This window comes from Bolinopsis microptera, chromosome 7 (assembly GCF_026151205.1).
Source record: "Bolinopsis microptera isolate Bmic1 chromosome 7, MBARI_Bmic_1.0, whole genome shotgun sequence".
NCBI lineage: Eukaryota > Metazoa > Ctenophora > Tentaculata > Lobata > Bolinopsidae > Bolinopsis > Bolinopsis microptera.
In genome coordinates this window covers 2,181,654-2,205,092 of record NC_087078.1, presented here as the reverse complement: position 1 = coordinate 2,205,092, position 23,439 = coordinate 2,181,654, and the positions used below count along the sequence as shown (strand labels likewise).

The following is a 23,439-nucleotide window of genomic DNA, read 5'->3' as shown; positions in this document are numbered from 1 at the left end:
AATAGTGTATGTACTAAGAGCGTCAACTTGCGGGTGAACATTTTATGTCTCAAAACCCAACATATTATACATCATTGGAAAGGTCTCATTAAGTAGAGTCGTTTGGTACCAAGTTTTGGGCAAATGGTTGCTCCTAGCGGAAGTTATAACCCGTCAAAGTCCCAAGAATGATCAATTTAAAAAATGGGGCGGGACATCGTGTTCTTAAATTTTTTCACGAAATTGTTTTACAGAATATTGTTAATCACATTTTTTTACACAAGATTTGCTGTATGCCGTAATTTTATTTTCCGATATTTGAATCAAAAATAATTTTTATTTGGATTTCAAAGTACGCGCTACGACGCACAGTTAGAAATCGCAATTAGGAGATTTAACCAAATTTTTTGTTGCGCTATTTTTATTCTCATATCAAATATGCGCTGATACTTTTCGGTCGAATTTCTTTTTGTTGCCGCTCATAGCAATTAGCATAGAGCCTCAATGCACACACCGTATATTTAGTTTGATAGTAGTTGTTTTGTTGCACATTGTAATGCAGATGTTACTAAATGATCTTGAGAGGGTATTTAATATAACTGAGTTAGTGTTACTGCGTTTTGGCTGCGATGTGCTGGAGACTACTAGAAACTTGTTCTAGTATAGAATAGCTTAGTGGATCAGGATATTGCTAAATTAAATCCCTTGTTACACTCGTTTAGTTCTGGACAGGATTTGAACGTTTAACACTTTCATCAGATCATTTCAATCATGCTTCATAGTTCATACCGAAATTACAATTAACCCATTCAAGCCTTGTATAAACAATAACGGACAGTATTCTGTGTTAGAAAAAATATATGTACTTCCAATCAAATCGTGCGATTGCCTTGGTACACAGGTGCACATTCTTTGATGCCCGAAACGCATTCCAAGCTCTAGATATCTGCCTTCAATAATGGCCATTAATCACATTTGCCAAAAAAACAGCTGCTTTGTAATGCTGGTGTGTCCCACTTAGTTTGATTGATTGATTGGGAACTGGGTTTTACTACCCCAGTTAATGTTTACTAAAAATAGATATTGAACAGCAATTTAAAATTGTAAATATACATATAAAAGTATGTATAAAGGCTGCACCAGCTGACTAAGAGTAATGAAACAGCGATCTCTGAACAAGATTCGCCTAAAACCAGATTAATCCCTTGAAAACTATACAGTTTTGTATAAGTGAAATAAAATGGTTAGATCCTTCGACAAAAACTAAGCACACAGAAGACAAATACTCATAGAGCTAAACTTTTTGATTTGCTCACAACACGAAAAATATTTAGAAACTCATTTTTGCCTCTCAAGGCTACAAATCTTCCCTTCACGAATGAAGAGTTTTTTGTCCTTCTCAATACCAGCTCTTCTTTTTAGCTCTAGGACAAGTTCTTTACGCTGAGCTCTCTCTTCTGCTGTACGATCTGGAGCTAGGAACACCCTCTTAAATCTCTCTGTTCCACACAGTTTACTCGACTTCTTCAGTATTTGTTGCACAATCGAAGAACTGGAAAAGGAAACTTTAACCGGTGTTGCAGCTGACGGTGATTTCTTGCCGATTCTACAAGCCTCAACTCGGGGTTTCTCTCCCAATGATTCCAATACTTCAGCGACTTTTGTATTGATCTCCTCATTGACCTCCTCGCATAGCCCAAAGACCATGATGTTCCTACCCAACTCCTCCTCCAAAGCAATTTGCTTGGCAACTGATTTAATGGATTCTGTAGAAATCGCAGCTGAGTTCTCGATACTACCGGATTTCACCACATCGCTAAAACTTTGTTTAACTGAACTGACTTCTTTCTGAACACCCTCAAAAAACTCAGTCTTGAGATGTTCGTTAAACTCTATCGCCTTAGAAAGTCCTTCTTTTGCAGATAATAGTTGCTCCTGTAGTTTTATAACTTGGTCCTGCAGCTGTATCATACCGGACTGATACTGACTAACGTGTACCCTCTGATTTATGATCATGTTATGCTGTCTCTCAATGAGCTGCATGGCCTGCAAAAACTTTGCCGCTAAATCCCCCTTGTTACCAATTTTGTTCACGCTCTCATGATTTAGTTCTTGAACACAATCGACTTTACACTGTTTCACGGTATCAAGTAGGAACTTTTGTCCATCGGTCTCTACTAAGTCAAATTTGAAACGTTCTGCTACTGTCGGCATATCGTTGATCAGTTATACACAGTGTATAGTATCCGTAAAACAAGCTGTAGCTGCGAGTATGAGATAGTTGTTGAGATGATAAGCGCTGCTGATAACAGAGGCACAAATTAGCAACGAAATAAAAGCGTGTATAACTGATTATCTTTGTTAAGCTGTAATATCGAACTCGAAGACCTGCTTCGTTATTATTTCTTGAAATGCAGGTATTTGAAGGTTTTGAAGCATTTTTTTTTCAATTAATCTATTTTCCTGGTGTAGAAACAGAGTCAGACCTAACTTGATGTATATTGTTTATTCTAATTAAAGTATATTTGAATTTAAAATATGAACTTCAAATATCATTATTTCTAGCTGAACCAGAATTTCCTTTGGGACGAGATGCTTTCCTGACAAACATTATTGTATGCTGATATAATAATTAACAACCGATCCTATGGGCTGAAATATGTAAGTACTTTGTTCAAGCTTGATGTGACCTTTTTTATCTTAGTATACTTATGACTGCTTTAGCTCAGCCTTTATAATAAAAGATAACCTCTTACCAAGCGATTGTGGAGAGAAATGACAGTCCTATTTACCATTACCATTTTACAACTATTTAACAGTACCACCAACTGACTGTAATTTTCAAGCAAGAATTATTACTGATGAAAACCCATTAAATACCTAAAACTGCGTTGTACAAACACACTTGTTTATTGATAGTTAACATTAAGGATGGTTGATGCCTGTTAAGTTCATTACAGTGGAGTTCCCACCTACGAGTGGTGGCTGAGAGGTGGCGCGCCTGAGAGGTGGCGCGGTGTATGCAGAGTATGATAATGTCAGCCTTGCCGCGGACGCGATAATTCAAACGTAATGAAAGCTAATGTCAGCTGCGCCGCAAGGCTGACATTATCATACTCTGCATACACCGCGCCACCTCTCAGGCGCGCCACCTTTACCACTCGTAGGTGGGAACTCCACTGTTATGCTCATCTACTTACCAGTTTATTTACAGTCAATTCTTATCATTGTGACTTTAGCAAGTGGATATTTTCAATGCAACATTTAAACATCGTTTTTAGGCAAGATTGGGCAATTTGGTTTTAATCACTGGATTGATCACCAAAAGTTACTTAATTGAATAATAATTTGAAACTAAATTATTTGAAATCACTGATTAAGTGCCATTGATTGAGTGAAGAAATCACAGATTAAGTGCCAGGATCATGTATCCGTGCCAGATCTTAAAATGGTCATAACTCGGCTTAGTTGTAAACAACGAACTTGAAGTTATAGGAAAGCACTTCAATTATCAAACCAAGTCCAAATGTGTCTGGAAATTTTGGAGTTCCTAACTCAAAACGTTCTCAATTTATGGTGACAATAGAGAAAAAGAGGGAGTGTACAACCCTATACAATCTCACTAGTGACAATATACCTTTAGAATTTTAGAAATAAGTGCTCTATATTCGTTTCCTCCTTCAAATAGTTGATTTGGTCATTTACTTTTGAAACACTGAGACAGTCTGAGTTCTTTAGCTTTGATCAGTATCTGATGAACGGTGCTAGAGTTTCAAAATGATACTTTGACAGCTCTGGGTTTTTCAGCAGACATATTCCCAATTTGAGCAGCTTCGAAGCGTGGCTTTTCTGCAATTTGTTCAAACACATCACAAATTTGATCGCCAAGTTTCTCTCCTGTATCCTCCTTGAGACTAAAAATGAAGACATTTCTGCAATCTGCTGCGATCTTCTTCAGCTACAACATTCCAAACTACTTTCTTCAAATTTTCTGCCGTGAAAGTGGAGACAGAGCTGGGGAAGGGTTTCCTCTGCATTTTTTGCTGATTTCTGAGCACTGGTGATTTCACTTTTCATTTCCTTTATCTTTTTATTCGTGGAGAATACGCTGATATTAGACAATACCCTAAAACGCAAGGTGCTTTACTAGAACGTCCTTGTTTGGTTTCTTGAACTTCTCGAATGTGATATCACTATCTTCATCAAAGTTTATTGTCTTCATTACCTCAACCCAAATACCAAGATCATTAGAAGCATCTGAAAGCTGGTCAAAATGTTTACTTGACTACATTAGAGAGTCTAAGTACACATCTTCCATATCGTACTCACAATTGAATAGCACCGGACACAAAGTAGCAGATAAGTCGTCGAATTATAGCAATAAGAGATGCACATGTAAGAAATGTAGTAAATCAAAGTTTTCACTTTTTAGTCCCCGTCGGATCACATGATTTCTCTCCGCATAGAATTGGTTCCCAATTAGTGGTTTTACAGTACCGTCGAGCTAGAATAAAGACTCCATATGAGTGTGTTACGTATTGTTAAGCTAGGATCTTAGCATTAAGCAATAAGGTGTCAGAGAGCTAAAAGATGACAGGGAGTGATAGACAAAGTTCGACCGGGATCCCGGTTTAATCCCGGATTTTTTGAAAAACTGAAGTTTAAAGCAAAATTATTTACCAATTAATAAACAAAACACTGTCTGAGTCAAGTGCCAATTTGTTGGGTAAGCTGTGCTTGTGCTTTTTATCAGTTGCGGATACCAGATTTTAGTGTAAGTGTTAAGTGCTGGTTTTCTTAGCTATGATCCCGGTCCCAAATCTGGCTGAATCCCGGTCCCGGCGTATACCTGGTTCCGGCACTCCTCTCCAGTCCCGGCCAAAAAAGCAGTCCCGGTCGATCCTTGGTGACAGAAGGGGCGGTAAATAATGTTTTGTTTCTGATGTTGGTCAAAGAGCGTACTGTATAGCATTGAACGTACACGGTTTTAGTACCCCTCACTTGTCCACTTGAGTACTTGTGAACCATAGTCCATGACCACTAATTGGGAACCAATTCTGTGCGGAGAGAAACCATGTGATCCGACGGCCAAGGGGACCAAAAAGTGAAAACTCTGATTTACCGCACTATTTATCTTTCCCCAAACTGTACTGTAAGTCGGGGTTTTACTGTATATATTATCACGAAGATCAGCCCAGGCTAGTAATTGCCATCCTGATATTTAAAGTAAATACCATTTTATTTAGAAAATAAGTGCTTACTTTCTATCACCATCTTATCAGTAATACTAGGCAAAATAGTGATACGTATACATATATAGTGCAGAGTGCTACATAGAGATCAATTGTTTCATCTTAAGTTTGTTACGCAGCTTACGCTCATACCTGGTAGTGGTAGTGGTACCAGTAGTAGTGATAGATTGCCCGACCCTAATCGTGGGTTTTAATCACGTGCTTCATGCTTGTTATAGGTGGTTATCAGCTGTTATGTTCTAAAAATTATAGCGCTCATTGTAAGACGTAGGTTCAATGTTGGTATGGTTTTAATTAAATTAGTTACCCAGAATTTTATTAAGATATTGTAACGTAATAGCTTTTTGAGTTCCGTTATTTTGTTTAAGTGTAATTGTTATTCAAAACATATAATTTCAGGTGTTAAAAGCTTGGAGCAAGACACATTACGATCGATGGCGTTCGCTGACTGATGCATTGCTATTTACTGCTGACTAGCTTATCCTTTTGTTGCCTCTAATCAGTGATGAACACCAATTAGAATCAATCGATTTAATTCACAGGATATTACGATTGTTTACAAGGGCCCTAGCACCTGTAGTTTAAGTTATTCGATTCGATTTTTATTAAATAACGCCATTTTTCTTTTTCTGATCTATTATTAGAGCTGTCAATATCTTCATCTTATATTTATTGCTGCGATGTTTTACTTTATTTTATATATCAGTTGAGACTAATTAATGAATTTGACAAATTTACAAGTTTTAAATTTTTGATAATATTTGATATTTCACCATATTTATAAATGTGTTATCAGTAGTCAATAACTACACAATATGTAATGTATTTGATTTCTGTTTGTGTGTACAACCACTCCCGTGCATAGTAAAGCAGGCGGAGACTTGCACGTGCACGTGTTAAGAATTTGGAGCTAAATTTCGATCATTTACTGTCGAGTTTAGAGTGTTCTACGAAATAATAGCATGTATCTTCGGTTGTGATTTAAATTTTATGATACGATAAAAATTGATTTCTAGCTTCTTCCCTGTGACAACGGATTTTCTAGTATGTCTTTAGAGTAAAATAAAGGTCGAGACATATTTATATGGTACGAAATTCGGGGATTTTTGGAAAAATGGGAAAAAATCCCCATATTTTCGTACTGAATTTCTGAAATTTCGTACTGAATTACTGAATTTCTGAAAAAGATCCCCATATTTTCTTTCCCCCATAATTTCGATCCCCGCTAGTTATGATCCACAAAAATATGTCTTGTAAGGTATGCACCACATACGATGGAATCAAAATTATACTTCGATCAATTATGCGCAATATCACGAACATCTTCTAGACCGGCAACAGAAATCAAACTAAAATGATGCTAAATTCATCTTGTATTGTACTGATTACAATTACGATTCACTCGATGTCAGAATAAATTCGGGAACTAAGACTTGTGAAATGGTAGATACCTATAATCTATATTTCAATACTCACTATTAGGGATACGGACAGCATTACAGCAATAGTCTTTAATGCTTTAAATGTTCAATAAACTCCTCGCATGTTTGGGTGTACTTCAGCATACTAGTTGCATACCATAAAGATTTAAGATATAACCTGATCTCGTTCTATTAACAAACGGTTCTAGATACAGTTGGGAGCAAGCAGGCCATAAATGGGGGCACCAGGCCACCATTTCATTAATTTATGTATTGGTTAATTAAGTAATTAGTGACGTGGCTAATTACTAGCTGAACTCTCTACAATTAATTCCAATTATAGTTGTTAATAACTAGTTTCAGAATAAGTTAGATTCACATTCGACACAAAAACCGAGAATGCACTCTGGCATTGTTCGTGCGCTGCTCGGGAGAGCACGTTTCCTTGATTTGTGTAGGGGATTTCACACTTGTATGAGTTCCCTGGTAGTGGTATTTGGAACATTTTCAGGTGGTTTAATGGTTAGTACTTGTCCCTAACAATTAGAAAAACCGAGTTTCGACATCTTGACCCACTCAGGCCACTCCCAGGGGCCACGCCCACCCCAAAATTACTGAAATCCAGGTCAAATCAAGAATGAGAATCTTTACCCTTGTATGGGATTTATGTTCCGGGGTATTTGGAACATGTTTAGGATGTTTAATAGTTATTACCTGTCCCAAACCATCAGAAAGACCGAGTTTCGACATCTTGACTCACTCAGGCCACTCCCAGGGGCCTCCCCCACCCCAAAATTACTGAAATCCAGGTCAAATCAAGAATGAGAATCTTTACCCCTGTAGGAGATTTATGTTCCGGGGTATTTGGAACATGATTTGGTGGTTAGATAGGAAGTACCTGACCCCAACAACCAGAGAAACTAATTTTCGACGTCTTGACCCACTCAGGCCACTCCCAGGGACAATTCGAAACTATTTTTAGGGGATTTGAAATCCGTGTCAAGTCCCCTACAAAATCCCCAACAAAATTCAGGGAAACGTCTTCTGCTACGTTACTCGGGAGAGCACGTTTCCTTGATTTTTGTAGGGGATTTGACCCTTGTAGGGGATTTATGTTCCGGGGTATTTGGAAGATGTTTAGGTGGTTAAATAGTTAGTACCTGACCCAAACCATCAGAAAAATCAAGTTTAGACCTCCCAACCCACTCAGGCCACTCCCAGGGGCCACGCCCATCCCAAAATAGCTGAAATCCAGGTAAAATCAAGGTTGAAAATCTTTTCCCACTGTAGGGGATTTATGTTCCGGGGTATTTGGAACATGTTTAGGTCGTTAAATAGTTGGTAACTGACCCAAACCATCAGAAAAATCAAGTTTCGACCTACCAACCCACTCAGGCCACTCCCAGGGGCCACGCCCATACCAAAATAACTAAAATCCATAAAATCCAGACTGAGACTCTTTACCACCGGTTGCGATTTGTGTTTCGGGGTATTCTTTTTGGTATGACTTACTATCACCACTCTTTTCACTCTTTTGAGGAATATGTTAAATCGAAGAATATTCATGTTCATTTTTTTTGAATGAAGGTTCATTATCGCATTTATTTGATAGTTTTGATAATCAGATCGAGCCAAATTTTATAGAATTGTATTTGGCCATTCGAATTACGTTAGGTCTGAAAAAATGAGAGTTGTAGCTTCTCAGATCACCGAGATTCGAGGCATAACAAGTTTATTCATTACGTGTGATCAGGTGATTGGATTACCTGTTCAGGTGATTATGTGACCCCGTTAAATTGGAAGGGAACCCAATTAAGGTGTCCTATCACATTATCACCCAATCAATTTTGTTAACGAGATACATAAAATGCTTGATAACTTCGTCATTTTAAATCCGTTTGGCCTTTATTTATAAGATCAGATGCAGCAACAGTAAACTGAAATAAATGGGTGTTTAGCATGTCCGGAAAAAACAATATAGGTGATTTAATATTATGTAGGTGTGGCCTAGAATATTCAAATTTTCAAACATCGGCGACGGAATCCTCGAATGATTAGTTACAGCAAGCCATCTGCAAAGTTACAGGTCCATAGTATGAAACACGATGGTGGTTTAAGACCCAACGTATGTAACGTTACTTTTGCCCCACCCCACCCCCTGTAGCTTTTCCGGGTTAGGCATGGCCCCTGGGAGTGGCCTGAGTGGGTTGGGGGGTCGGAACTTGATTTTTCTGATCGTTTGGGACAGGTAATAACTATTAAACCACCTAAACATGTTCCAAATACCCTGGAACTTAAATCCCCTACAGGGGTAACGATTTTCAGTTTGGATTTGTAGGGGATTTGACACGGATTTCAAATCCCCTACAAATAGTTGCACGCATTGTTCTTAGGAGTGGCCTGAGTGGGTTGGGAGGTCGAAACTTGATTTTTCTGATCGTTTGGGACAGGTACTAACTATTAAACCACCTAAACATGTTCCGAATACCTCGGAACATAAATCCCCTACAGGGGTAAAGATTTTCAATCTTGATTTTACCTGGATTTCAGCTATTTTGGGATGGGCGTGGCCCCTGGGAGTGGCCTGAGTGGGTTGGGAGGTCAAAACTTGATTTTTCTGATGGTTTGGGACAGGTACTAGCTACTATTTAAGTAATAATATTTGACCAAAACCCACAATCATGGGTAGAGTGAACCGCTGCCAGTGCCTCTCTTTTCCAAACAAAAGGAAATGATATTAATTTGAGGAACCGTCCGCAAATGCAAATTGATACCGAGAATGAAATCGGTCGCTCGCTTTTCCCACTCAATAAGCTTTATTACAATTCGTAAGCCGTGAATTCGAATGGGAAAAGCGAGCGACCGATTTCATTCTCGGTATCAATTTGCATTTGCGGACGGTTCCTCAAATTAATATCATTTCCTTTTGTTTGGAAAAGAGAGGCACTGGCAGCGGTTCACTCTACCCATGATTGTGGGTTTTGGTCAAATATCATCTCTTTTTGATTATAATGTCAGGATAATTAACACAGTCAAAACTTCATTAATAAGGAGGCAATTTCAACGATTTCGAAATTTTACCTTTGAAAACATTTCCTTGTGTTTAGGTAGGTATATCTGTTGATAAAAGACTGAATATGGCACTTTTTACTCATTCAAGTTGGCATTGAATTCATATATAATGCCATTTAAATATCGTGGGAAAGCAGAATATATTCGAAATCACGAATGATCAAAATTCTCACCTTTCGCACGTGCAAACTTTGAGCGGACGTTGCGTGCGCATACAATATTGAATCACCGTAAATTTTTGCATAGTGGTATTTTATATATAGTGTGATAAGCATGCAAAGTTTTAGAAGATTTCAAAAAGAACTTGAATCACAACGGGACTCCAAAGTTGATAAAAATCGTGAAAATAACAATTTTCAGTGATTTTAGCTATTTTAAATCAATTTAGGCGTGTCCCCACGTGTGCAACTTTTTGATTTTTAACTTTAAAACTAGCCTATAACACAATTTAGACCTTTAGGAAGCAAAATTGAGCTCCACAACCCAAGGGATAGCCCAACACCAGAGAATACTAATTCACAACTTTTGTGTTTTTATAAAATTATTCTTCAAAAAAGCACTAACTTCAATAGCGAATATCTTTATGAAGGAGTAAGGTAGGAAACTTTTCCGGTAGATTTTCAGAATGCTTGAACAATTATCTAAGGTGAAAATGTCCTCAGATTTTGAATAAAATTACTCTTTAATGGTGTAAAATCGATTTGAAAAGTTGTTATTTTGTTAAAAATCAAGTTTTGAAAACACTTAACTTGATGACGTCATCAAGTGATGATGATGACGTTAAATTATTTTTCGATATAATGTAAACTAAAGTATAAACGATTATCTTTAAAACCTGCGGTTCGAAATGACTGTATCTTTTATACTTTTGAATCTACGGACACTTAAATGTAGGCTACAATTGACTGCCAAAGCGTCTATATATATATACATATATACATATATATACTTCACGACAATCTGTTGTAAAACAGGGGTTCCAGTAAACCCACTTCCTGATACTCCTGAAACATGTAATTTGTTTTACAGTCGATTTGGACAAGGTCTAGACGCCCTGCAAAGTTTCAGATCTCTAACTCAATTTTAACATGGTTTTTAAGGCACCTGAATATGGCGATTTTGGGTTTTTTACCTAATTTCGTATAACATGCTGGCGCGTATTTTGCGCAAATTTCTTAAAAACCTCCACATAACTATTTCTTATTTTGAACTTAAATATACCTGCTGAACTACTTTCGATGAATCTTAATGCCTGGAAAACAATAAAGGGGATATAATAGTATAGGGGGTAAATAGTGTTGTGAATATAAGGGCAACGGTTATGCTTGCCAGCATTGTGAAAATAGGACCGTGCTTGATGGTGAACACATTGTGGGGATTTTGATGATATCATTTTATTACACTAATTGCACTAATTGCACATTAATTAAGATTTAAGAAATTAAAACAGTGATGACTTATGGGCTAGAACATGCTGTGTCGGCCATTATTTCAGGTGCATTTATTCATTATCTTGTTTATATATAGCTAGAAGTATTTGTATCTGGACATTGGTGAGGGTTGCAGTTTATACTAGAGTTTAAATTAGTGTCTCACTGAACAATTAGCACAATTTTAATACCACCTCAGTAAATGATAGAGATAGAGAAAAGAAGCTCAATTCTTATATGAATCAATAATTGAAACCAAGTTTATGTTTTATTAATTTAAAACACAGCATGATTTGTCAGTTAAATTTGTACCAATCAATACTCAATTAACACATAGTCTTTCTTAATGTAAACAATAATGAATCCCAATATATTTAAGAAACAAGAAATAAAACTGTTTTAATTATATATCAAAAATGCAGCTTAGTTATTTATTTAAGTGACAAGTGTGCACATGTAATCAATATTTAATTACATTAATTAATACATGTTCATTCTCAATAATGTCTCTTGATATTAGCACAGTGTTTGAAATCACCTGATAATAATCGTTCCATCTCTTCTAACGTTATGTTAGGGTGTGGATATAGCAAAACTGTACAGTAAACTCTAGCTCGAGACATGGTCAGGTATAGACCAGGCAGGTCAGTTAAATGTCCAAATTTAACTATACCAATGACAGCTGGCCATTCTCCTGAAGAAGTCTGTGAGCGATATAACAAGGGTATGTTATCCGTAGACTGTCCACTCCTATATTTTGCAACTTTTATTTCTACCATTTGTCTGTCTGTTCTCTTAGATATCACAGCTGTATTTAACGGTGTACTAAGAACATTTTCCCGCTGCAGCTTGTCTAACTCTTTATCTAGGTAAGTGTCTATCAAATCAACATCTCCGCTCTTAAAAACATGTATGTTGACTTTCGGTCCACGAATGTAATGACCTGGTGTTTGTTTAACGATGGTTTCATTTGAATGACGTGATCCTCTTCTTCGTCTCATTATTTCTTCTTCTATTTTGTCCCTTATTACTGATAAACTATTCGATATATCGTATGTGTTTCTCAAGTTCTTTGATAGAGTAATTGTGTAAAAGTGGGAATATGATTGTTGTATAGATGAAGGATTTACTCATTTGCAATTTTTAATACATTTGTTTAAATTCGCTAATGGATTAAAACTGATAAGAAGACCGACTGTGCGACGCGAATGATTCCTTACTGACTGACCATGGATACCACTACAAACACTCCAACTTCTTCTCAACGGACTCTTGGGCTGCCAGGTAGCGGCACGCCCACCGCTACCGCAGACTCTAAGGGCTACCTGGCAGACCCCCTTTACACAGGTACGGTAGATAGGGGCACTCAAACAACCATGAAGTCATTTAGTCCACAACTCTGCCTTGACCTTGTTGATCAGCTCTCGGAAGATCAAATGACACTTGAACTCGAAAGAACTTGTAATGAGAAGCTCATCAAAGCTCGGGGCAAAATACGTAAAAGTAACGCGCTTACTGAACATTTTAAACAAGTAGTCATAGAAGACAGTACCGACTTAACACACGATCTCAACAAATTAACCTCTAATTTTGCGAGGCACGTGTCGGAAGCAAACAAACAACTGGAGCAGCTGAAGGAGAACGTAGTCCGTGCCCAGACGCTCGTTAAAGACCTACAACAGCCAGCAGCTCCTGCAGCCCGTGACGTCCCCCTCCTGCCGACTCCTGCCATCCTACCTACATCATCCTCAACAACTCGCAATACTAGTAACCTGGAGCCTGAAGGTATCATGCCTTATACACTTTATGCAGAAAATTTATTTAAACAGTTTCAAGCTGCGCATTTGGACAACAACACAACATATGACCGCAATTTTGGAAATAGGAAAGTTGCCCACTATGGGAACATGCCTTATGAGTATGCTGGAGGCCGCCATGTGGCACGTGAAATCTGCACCAACACTTATCTGGCGAATATTGTTGATCATTTGAACTCCCTATTCCCTGACCAGGCCAAACCGTTCAACAGTTTCCTCGTGACCAAATATGATAACCATATCTCACACATCCCGCCACACAGTGATAACGAGCCATCAATAGACCCAGAAAGCACCATTCTAACCATCACGCTGGGTGCCCCTCGCCCCGTAGTGTTCAGAATAAAACCACCTGGTAGCTATAAGCGGTTCTCCCTGACCCCAGAACATGGGTCAATGTACACGATGACTCGGGCTAGCCAGGATGTGTTTGACCACAGTGTACCCCAGGTCAAGGAACAAGATTTCTCTGGCACTAGAATTAGCATTACCTGCAGGGTCCTCCGCCATGCATCAGCACCATACCAGAGGGGTAATTCTAGTCATGCTCGGCCTAAAAGGGTGTTGATTCTTTCAGATTCGAAGAATAAGTCGTTTGATTGTTCCACATTGCATGAGCCAGTTGTTGCCTTCAGAGAGGATCTCTTTCATCTGCGGGATCTACACCAGCACTGCAAATCCATTGAGCAGGCTGATGTTGTTCTCCTCTCTGCGGGCATCAACGACCTCAGAAAACACCGCGTTCACCCCTCGACTCTACACAACTTTGTTGAACGCTCAGTGAATCAATATAAAAACACTAAGTTCATTTTTGATTCAATTTCACCTCTCAACATGAGCGCCGATAGATTCAACAACATGAACAAATCTATCAACCAGCTGAACATGACATTGTTCGAACTTTCAGTTCATACTTCTAACTTCAAACTGTTTGATAACTTGAAATTTGGCACCTCACACCTGGCACGAGATGGCCTTCACTTTAATTTGTCTGGTCAATCCGTGCTATCTGAGTGTTGGGTTCACTGCATTCTACTTTCTCTAGGACTAAAGAGAGGATATCTGCCCCTGCGGCGCCAGTATAGAAATTTATTATGTCAGTTTTCTTTTCGTGTTAAGTGATTAATCTTTATGATAGAATTGCTGCACTACTTAACAATTTCACTCAAGAACAGAACAAGACCGACTAAACAAGCATGTAGCTGACAGAACAAACTGCGGAAATGGTCACCTTACAAATCCACCATAATAACCTGTAAACTAAATTCGGACAAATTTCAGCCTAAGTTATACCTAAATAATATCACGTATAATTTTAATTCATCATGAGCCTCAATATTAGTCCAGCATCTATGTCCATGACTCTTCGAATGAGCTGATTGGCTGATCACATCTTATCTAATCTAAGACGAGTTATCTCCGTTTCTCAGAATATTGCTTATTTCCTCAATTTAAATAGATGAAAATGAATTCTACAGTTACGTGATTATATCACATAACTGATTATGATAGTATAACTAATCACGGACGGGCGTTGATCACGCATACAAACTGGACACAGACAATAATACAAGTACAAATTACACACCGTAAAGGGAATTATTGCTCCACAGTCGGTCGTTTTATTGTTAGATTTCACATGATTGAGTTAGAAACATATAGAAAACGTATTGGCTACTTTAATAATAGCCACTCAAACAAGAAGAGAACAAAGAATTCAGTAATACACTCCACACCCGTTCAAAACTCATTCAAACCACATCACATATGTCTTGCTTTTATGTACTATTATTTCGTCCTTGTTATGTTACTCTGTTTTACCACCTGTATTTTGGAAAACCCAATCCTGCTAAATTGATACAGCTTATTAAATCTCCACTCCTACTAAATATTAACAGTCTTGGTAATTTACTTTGCAATTTCTACCTTGTTATCTTTGGTATTGCAATTAGACGTACAATGAGTAGCTTATCTATTAGAGGTAAAACACTACATACGTTGTTTGTTAAATACAATTCCAAACGAGGCTTAATCCCATATCTACAAAATATAACTGCATCACTTTACCTTTGGATACTACTCATAAACTTTCTCCTTATCTTTATTTGTAACCCTAGCATGAAAAATCCAGGACCCCCGGGAAACTGCTCGGTTTTTATTGTAACGTTCAGGGCTTGATCCCTTTTGGTGAACTTGGAGATGCAAATCCCACTCTCCACTCTACAAAAATTCACGAACTAAACCATTTTATTTATATCAATAAACCAGATATTGTAGTTTATAATGAAACATGGTTAAAGGACAATATCCATGATAGTGAAATCATCTCGACAGCTGATTACAAAGTATTTAGACTTGACCGTTCTAGCTTTACTCATCCCCCGGACCCCCAGAATAGTCGAAAATTCAGAGTAAATGGGGGTTACTTCACCAAGAACACTAAAAAACGTCGGGCCTTCTATCTATCTCAGGTTAGAAGTCATTTCGAACACTGCACAATTGTCTGGCGGCCTCATTCAGAAACCTCGGTGGAGAAACTTGAATCGATACAAAAAAGAGGTATCAAGTGGATCCTTAATGATATTTACTTGAGCCTTAGGGACAAAAAAAGGTATTTCATAGCGTGTAAGGAACTAAATATCCTTCCACTCTCGGTAAGGTTTGATTACAAGGATATATTATATTTTCATAATATTTTTTATGACATGTCAGTTGTGACATTTCCACCTTACTTACGACGTTTCATGGGAAGTAGGTTAAGGCGATCACATCTAGACGATCTCAGTATGATTAGTGACATTTCTCCTCAAGTTCCACAAAACCTTACGTCAAGCCAGACCAGATGTTCAGGCATATCTAAGTCTTACTTTTACAGAGCACACATTCTTTGGAATAAACTCCCTTATGAATTAAGGGAAATCTCAAGGCCATCCGTGTTTAAAACCCATTTAATTAAGTACCTCTGGACAGTTCTAAACGACCATATAACATCCTCTGACAGTTAAACAATTTACCTTAATGTAACTATATTGTCTGAATATAAATTGATAAAAAGTATAATTAATAAAATATGTTAAATAAAGTGTGTTTATAATTATGATTTATGGTACATTGTTATTTGTTATATTTATATTTTAGGCTGTAACCTTATTAATTCAATGGAATAAACCTAGCATGCCTCGGTTGCAGCATCGCTTCACTTATAGGTGCATTTAGGGCCCGATGTAATTGCTATGATTACTGGTCAACTGGTGTTTCGGTGTCCCTTATTTTGTTTACACTCGGTCACTTGTCAAGGCATGTAAGGTCATTCGGCGATATTTTCTTTGAAATAAAATGATGTATTTGTGTAACAATTTGAAAGTTTATTGATAAAAAAAACTATACAACAACTACCCTGTGCCATGTCATGAACTATCCAGATATAACGGTTGCCCTGATTAACCTCCGGCAAAGAACATAACGTTGTCATAATGTAATTCTTTCCCTCAATGTCATCAACAGTGGCCCTTATTATCCGTACACCAAATTGCAAGCAGCATGTTCCTGACTTTATCATGTTTTGCTTGAAAGTCAGAGTTCAAAGCTTCTTCCGTGTGAAAATCTGTAACGTTGCCTTTCCACCAAGATGCAAAATCTTCTGTATCTTCTTTGAATATAACCGATGATAGCTGATCAGACTCCAATGTAAGTTCTGCTCTGGATCCCTTCGTGAAGTTAGGATAAGCTGTAAAGTGGGAGATATTTGTGCTGTTCTCGATGCTTCTGATCAATTTCACCATTCTTTCCCTCTGTTTTTCTGATTTCTTGTATGATCCCTGCAATCCTAACTTATGCTGTTGTTCATCTAATCCAGGATTCTGCTGTTTTGCTTCACTAAAACTTGTCATATTCTTCACTTCAATGATCACAAAATAGTTCTTTCCTATGATCAAAAAATCGCACTCTCCCTCGCGATTGTTTGGTGTTTTTCGGCAAGCCACACACCCTTTTCTAACATGACTTTTATCGCACAAACGATATTGACGGTGAGTATATTCGAAACTGTGTAGAACGTTTATATCTTCATCTAGTAGCTCCTCCAGTGCTCTATAAACTACAACTTCGGTCTCATAGTCTAACTGACGTTTTTTATCATCTTTAAAACTGGGACCAGACTCACCTTCATCTGGGTATACGTCAATATACGTGTGTTGTGGAGCTTTAGGTAGCATGATTGGGCGTGTTTCTGTTGACGTACAATACGTATCGTAGATATCTTTCCCGTTCTTGAGATATTCCTCCATTTCGAGTTCTCTGAAATAATTGTGTACCTTTATTTCTTTATTCAAGTTTCGAAACTACGACAATGATATAGCAATATATGAAATTTCATACACAAGGCTGAAACGAAATACGTGCGGTCGTTAGTTGAGGTACGAAAAAAATTGAAATGATGCATGATTCAACTGTCAAATTTCCACATCTCAAGTCTAAACAACAAAGTCTTATCAACAACATACCTTTGATTTAAAGCGTAGTAAAGCTTTTTGCGTAGGGATAGGGTGTCATCCTGGTGAGTTGAAATAAATTGTATCGTATCAAGATCGTCTTTTTGGATAACATTTGTAGATTCTCGCTGTGTCCTGAAATGATGTGAATGTTGAATAATTTTGGTAACTAAATTATTATCAATTTTTAACAAAAATTTGTTATTCTTCATAAAAATAAATTTACGTTTTTGTATGGCGATATCCGGTTGTTTAAAAAGCTAATTTTTGTATAACAAATGATAACATTAACAGTGCTGCCTCGTTTTTAGCGCAAATACAAAATTCTATAACTGGTAGTTTATGTAATAAGCGCCATGAGTTGGCACAGTGTGCTAAATCACTCTACAGTCGATCTTCGAAAAGGTTTTAAAAGGGCCCTTGACAGTTGAAATAGGGTCTGAAATAAATAATTTCGAATAGTCATTCAGAGCCACCTAAAGGTAAAATGACGTTTGGACTTGGAGGACTTTACTGGGCGGCGCTCAGCTGAGTCAGCCCGTCATTCCGCCGAATCTCTATTCGGCTATTATGTTTATGAACATTATAGCCGAATAAATTCATTTCGAAATAACTGAAACTGTTGAAGTTTCAGTTATTTCGAAACCTGAAACCCCCATCGTGCTTGGTTATACAGTATACACTAACAAATTTGAAACATTGAATCACAAATAAAAACACATACGCACATTACACATATTATTATTACGATTACCTTTCATTGCAAGTCTTGAGAGAGTTCCACAATTCACTTACAAAGTGTCGAGAGTTGTTGTTGTTCACATCGTACTTTTTGCCAGAGCACGAAGTGTTGTAAATGCAGGCATTCAGCTCTCTGAGCTTCATTGATTTATCCATCAAAATCCATTCTTCTTCTTTGAATTCGGTACTGACCAATAGTTCATTTTTATATACAAATTTATTTACTCCACATTTAAGATCTATTACTTCGCAGTCCAATTGGCTGACCCATACATTAGATTCGGGGGATGTTGTAATGCTCAATGCTGCGATCTTTTTGTCACCAGTGAATAGAGCTACGAATGGTTTGAATTCTCCCAGTCCCACAGTATTATTTGTATCGATATCATTATCTTTATCTGGGATGAAATCATAGTCATTAAACTGAGCAATAAAGAAGGCAATATCATTGACTTTGACAGTCCCACGTGCTATCAAAGCTTTATGCTCAATTGTAGGGTATCCCTTTGAGGACTGAAATGCTGCAATCCTATCGAGGAAGGCAGTCGGCACTATTATCTGGTCGGTAGCCCATACTGCAATATGGGTAAAATTGTAGCCATCGCCCAAGTGCTCCATAAACTTAAGGAGTGCTGAATCAATTCTGTAAAGTGGGATCTTATTCTCCCTCAACAAATGTCTTGCCAATCGCACAAGAAACGCTGTGATTACTACTGCACCAGCTATCATTATAATTTGAATTCGATACCCTCCTCCAAGTCCATCGAGAAGTCCATCGATTCGCATGCTAAGATAGTAATTGTTAATGTTATCGTAAGAAAATAAAGTGTGTATCACAACAAGCTTTATTATTATCGACATATTCTGCACATTAGAAAGCAAAAGATGGGTTTACGATTTATAGCTGTATCTTTATGGCACAGTGTGGCCCAAATTCATTTTATAGGTCAGTTCACAATTATTGTTTTGATTCTTTGTATCAGTTTAGACTTTAGATAGGGCTGATCGATTATATCAGAACGATGACGTATGTAAGTAATTGTGTGACACCCTATATTAATATAGTGTACAGATTAGTGAAACACATAGACAAGACATAGGAACAAAAGTTAACAAAAGTTGTTGACATAGTAAGTTAACATTTTATATTTCTATCGAAAGTGATTAAAAAAACTCATATTTATCATCAAATTCGGTCATATCTCACAATGTTTTTGCAGCATGCATAGAAAGTGTTGATGGAGACGATAAACTTATTTATTTAGGACTAGGAGTAATTTATAAAACACCCGCTATGGGATTGAATACTGTTGAACTCGTTTCTTTTCATTAATTCTTTGATATGAAAAACGATGAGAATAAATCAGAACAAAAAATCAAACTCAGTGACAAGTATCTTGAAGTTGAACCATACAAAATATATTACTTAAATATGTCTATTTTCATACTACCGTTATCAGCATATTTTATGATAACTACAAGTATAAACGAGAGAATCATAACTAACAGTGATAAAAAACAATAAAAATGATCACTTAAAAAGATTTTCAGAACCTGAAAAATCGTCTTCCACTTTAGTTCCGAATTTAGGGAATGGTTCTCGTCCGATAGGAGTTTTATTGCAAAGTGTTGACAGTTGAAGTTAAAAATATTGTAAATTTTACCTGAGCATCTTCTGACGATACGGTCAATCAGTTCTCTATTCGTAACAGGCGGTAAGAGCGCCTTCCATTCATTTTCATCAAACAGTTTGTTTTCCAACTCCCCATTTCTAAGGACGAATCTTTGTCCATCAGCAGGAATGTCTGGATAGATAAGCCACACATCTTGGGGATTCAATTCAGAGGATTGCATTTTTAAGGCTGCTCCTCTTTTGTCTTCGGTGTTAAGTGGTTTAAACATTTTTTTCCATGTTGGAAACCACCATCTTCCAAAAAAGGTGTTTCCTTGGGGCGTTGAGATGTATTCAAATAGATTGAGATGAGCGATAATAAAGGCCTCCTTAATCACATCATTGTCCCCTCTCGTTCTCGAATAAGCTATGAAAGCCCAGTGTTCAGCCTTAGTATATCTTTCTTCGTTCACACGGTTTAGTCCTGTCACTAGAGTATTATATTTCGCAGCACCAGGGCAAACCATTTCTCTTGCCCAAATTGCCTCACGTTCAAAATTGTGGTACGGATTTATGGCGGATCCCATATATTCTCCGAACGTTGAATTCACCTCATAACATGTTCCATTATCGTCCGAACAATCAATAACTTCAATAGACTGGGCTTGGTCTGCAATTCCCCTTTGTCTAACAAGGGGAATTTGTCCCATTGTTTTGGCTATGAGATTAGATGGTTGTGTTAAAAACATGTTCAATTAGCAATTTTAGAGAAAGTAAATTGTTCAGGGTAGACGTGCGTTGGGGTATGCTTGTGAACGAATTATGATATGTAGATGCAGTGATGTAAAAAGTACGAATTTCAAGTGTAAATTTTATCAAAAGTTTTTTTGTCAGTAGACATTGCTTTCAATTGCTGCCACAGTTAACTACTCTTTTATATTGCCGTCTTCTATTAAAATGCTTCATATATCCCTATAACCCTGAAAAATCTAAGATGTACTTCTAAAATTTGAATAGATCTTTTCCACATCCTCACAATTCGTATTGACCAGCATTCCCTTTATGCATTAAAATAAAGGGCGAACCAGCTTCTAATTCTAAAAGGACCGCAAGTTCTCCTGTAGGAGTATTCAGTTATTCAATATTCATCCAAAAAGAAGTCGTCCCCAACCCCTATCACACCTTGTAGTTTTCTGTTTTCGTCCTAAATTCCACACCTCAAGCGGCGTAATTACCTGCTGCTTTAACATACCTCTGCCACAGAAAATAAAATCAGTCATTAGATATCCCCTTTTGTCTGCTCCTGACCTTCAACATAAGTATCTACTGAAAAGCTGTACAATTTTTCCCGATCTGATGATCATTGAAGGAAGAATAACGCCACCAATCATTTTCCACACAGTATAGTGCCTCTCAAGCCTACGAGAAAGAAGAAACACACATTCTGCAGAAAACCCGTAACAAAAAGCATGACACGCAACGACGACTAGCAACTTGTACTACTACTTGTACTTGATTAGGTCTCCTCAATCATTCGAGTGGCCTGCACCAATGAACTCCCGTTTGTGACGTATCATCTCCTTCCAAAGTTTGCGGTCACTAGCCATCTCGCTCGCTCCTTCTAGGTCTATTAGTGCTTTTCATGCAACAAGTAAAACCAATCCTTTATGTCATGTTTCCAGGGTTTGGACTGGAATTTCCCGCTTAAAGAACTTCCATCGCGTTACATAATTTTCTCAATAAATGTAATAGATTTGTAGTGTTGTCAGTGTTTCCTGTAAACGCTGCAGCATCTTCCAACAAACGTTTCATCCAGTTCTTTCTTGGACGACCCCTAGATCTTCTCCCATGCGCAGGGGTCCAGTTAAGCAGGTACTTAGGAAGCCTAGTGTCTGGCATTATGGTGACATGGTCAAACCAACGCAGGCGGTTTGCGCCTATGTACATCTCTACTGGATTTATCTTTGCACGCTCCAGCACTTCATGAGTGTTTCTAACCCGACTAGCAAAGAAGGAAAAATGAAAAATAACATCCTACGAGTGCTGAAGATATTTATAAGAAAATCAACTTTTCTTCTCTCGGCATTCCAAATGGTGTTTACCTCTATCTTGCTTTAGAAAGCACATGTATGACGGCAAACTCTTTAGTAGAAAGGTGGCATGGGCAGCCTAACACCAGAGTAAAAACCCTCCTATGGACAGCGAGGAAGACCCTGCAGAAACAGATATGACTGGATGATGATTAATCACTCTACTAGTACTACACTCGACTGTCACGTGACTTTTTCAATCCTTTCTCTAACTGGTCCTGAACGACCCTAACCCTCTAATCTGATCCCAACCCTAACCCTAACCCAATCCTTAACAAAAGCATATGCTGAGACCCTAACCCTAACTAGATATTAGACTAACTTCCTTATACGGTCATATCACGTGATCGAAACAGTTTTTCGCCAATATCTCGTCAGGGGAGCATTTTAACCCTATGTCATGGGGGTGATTCGGAATCAACGTCCGAAAGTACATCTATTGAGGTTGGTTTCAACTGTCGGGGGCCCTTTTAGAACAATCTCGAAGATCGACTGTAGAGTGATTTAGCACGCTCGGATATGACTACAGCTCACCAATGGTGTTACCTGAATAGTTTATCACCAACAGGCACATCCTGGCCTCCTAAACCGGATAAGAGACTCGAGATTCTGATGGAGGACTTAAAGCGTACTATAGAACATGCATCGTAGACTTAGAGGAAGAGGAAGACCAACATGATCTATCGTGAAGTATCAGGCCTCATCACACTAGATGATAAAGGTGGTAGTATCTGTATTTCTGATGGTGAGACAATGAGCTCCATTAGTCTTCAGATAGCCATGAGTCTACGCGTACTAGTGTATGTACTAAGAGCGTCAACTTGCGGGTGAACATTTTATGTCTCAAAACCCAACATATTATACATCATTGGAAAGGTATCATTGAGTAGAGTCGTTTGGTATCAAGTTTTGGGCAAATGGCTGTTCCTAGCGGAAGTTATAGCCCGTCAAAGTCCCATCTCCCTGTCCTGATCAGCCTTGGACTTGTAACCTCCTCCCATGGGCTTGTACTTCTCCGCTTCCCTCTTATCCCTGTTCCTCTTCCTTACCACGACACAGTAATACACAATGGATGCAATCAGGGCCAGTACAAACGCTACAGCAACTCCGATAACCACGTACCAGACTGTGAGAAATGTTAGGTTAGATGTGTTGATCACGTGATCTTGATCCACAAATTAGGTTCTATAATGATTTAATATTTATATTGTTGAATAAGGAGATTTGAATATAATATTTGTTTTATAATATTTGTTTTATTCTTGTGTTCAAATGTTTGGTTATTTCTAATCAGACTCGGGTAACAATATTTTACTAGAGTGTGATAAGAAATTACCAGAAATACTGAACACAAGATCCCTTATTGTATTCAATTAGATTCAATTGCATGACTTATATTTGTTAAAACTGAACCTAATTATGTAAATGATAAGTTTAAAATGGGACAAACAGGTTTTAGAATAGATTAATGAGACCGATGGTTTAAACTAAGTTATACTAGGCTAAATTTTGATCAACGATTTTATACTGTAAGG

General features: G+C 37.7%; 2 protein-coding genes across 3 annotated transcripts in view; both read right to left on the bottom strand.

Moving 5' to 3' along the window:
- Positions 1–21,588, bottom strand: part of LOC134818378 (protein argonaute-2-like) — a 49,239-nt gene extending 27,651 nt beyond the window's left edge. Inside the window, exon 1 of one of the 2 annotated variants that reach the window (XR_010160642.1) lies at positions 21,552–21,588. The gene's annotated coding sequence lies outside the window, so the exon portion shown is untranslated. The remainder of the gene's footprint in view (positions 1–21,551) is intronic. The other variant, XM_063827898.1, reaches the window with a different exon arrangement.
- Positions 16,359–20,736, bottom strand: LOC134818280 (uncharacterized). The gene is made up of 3 exons (XM_063827769.1): positions 18,216–20,736; positions 17,474–17,596; positions 16,359–17,267 (listed from the first exon to the last, which is right to left on the bottom strand). Exons 1-3 carry the CDS (start codon positions 19,061–19,063, stop codon positions 16,469–16,471), a joined length of 1,770 nt encoding a protein of 589 aa, XP_063683839.1. The 5' UTR covers positions 19,064–20,736; the 3' UTR covers positions 16,359–16,468.
- Positions 21,589–23,439: the final 1,851 nt, after the last annotated feature.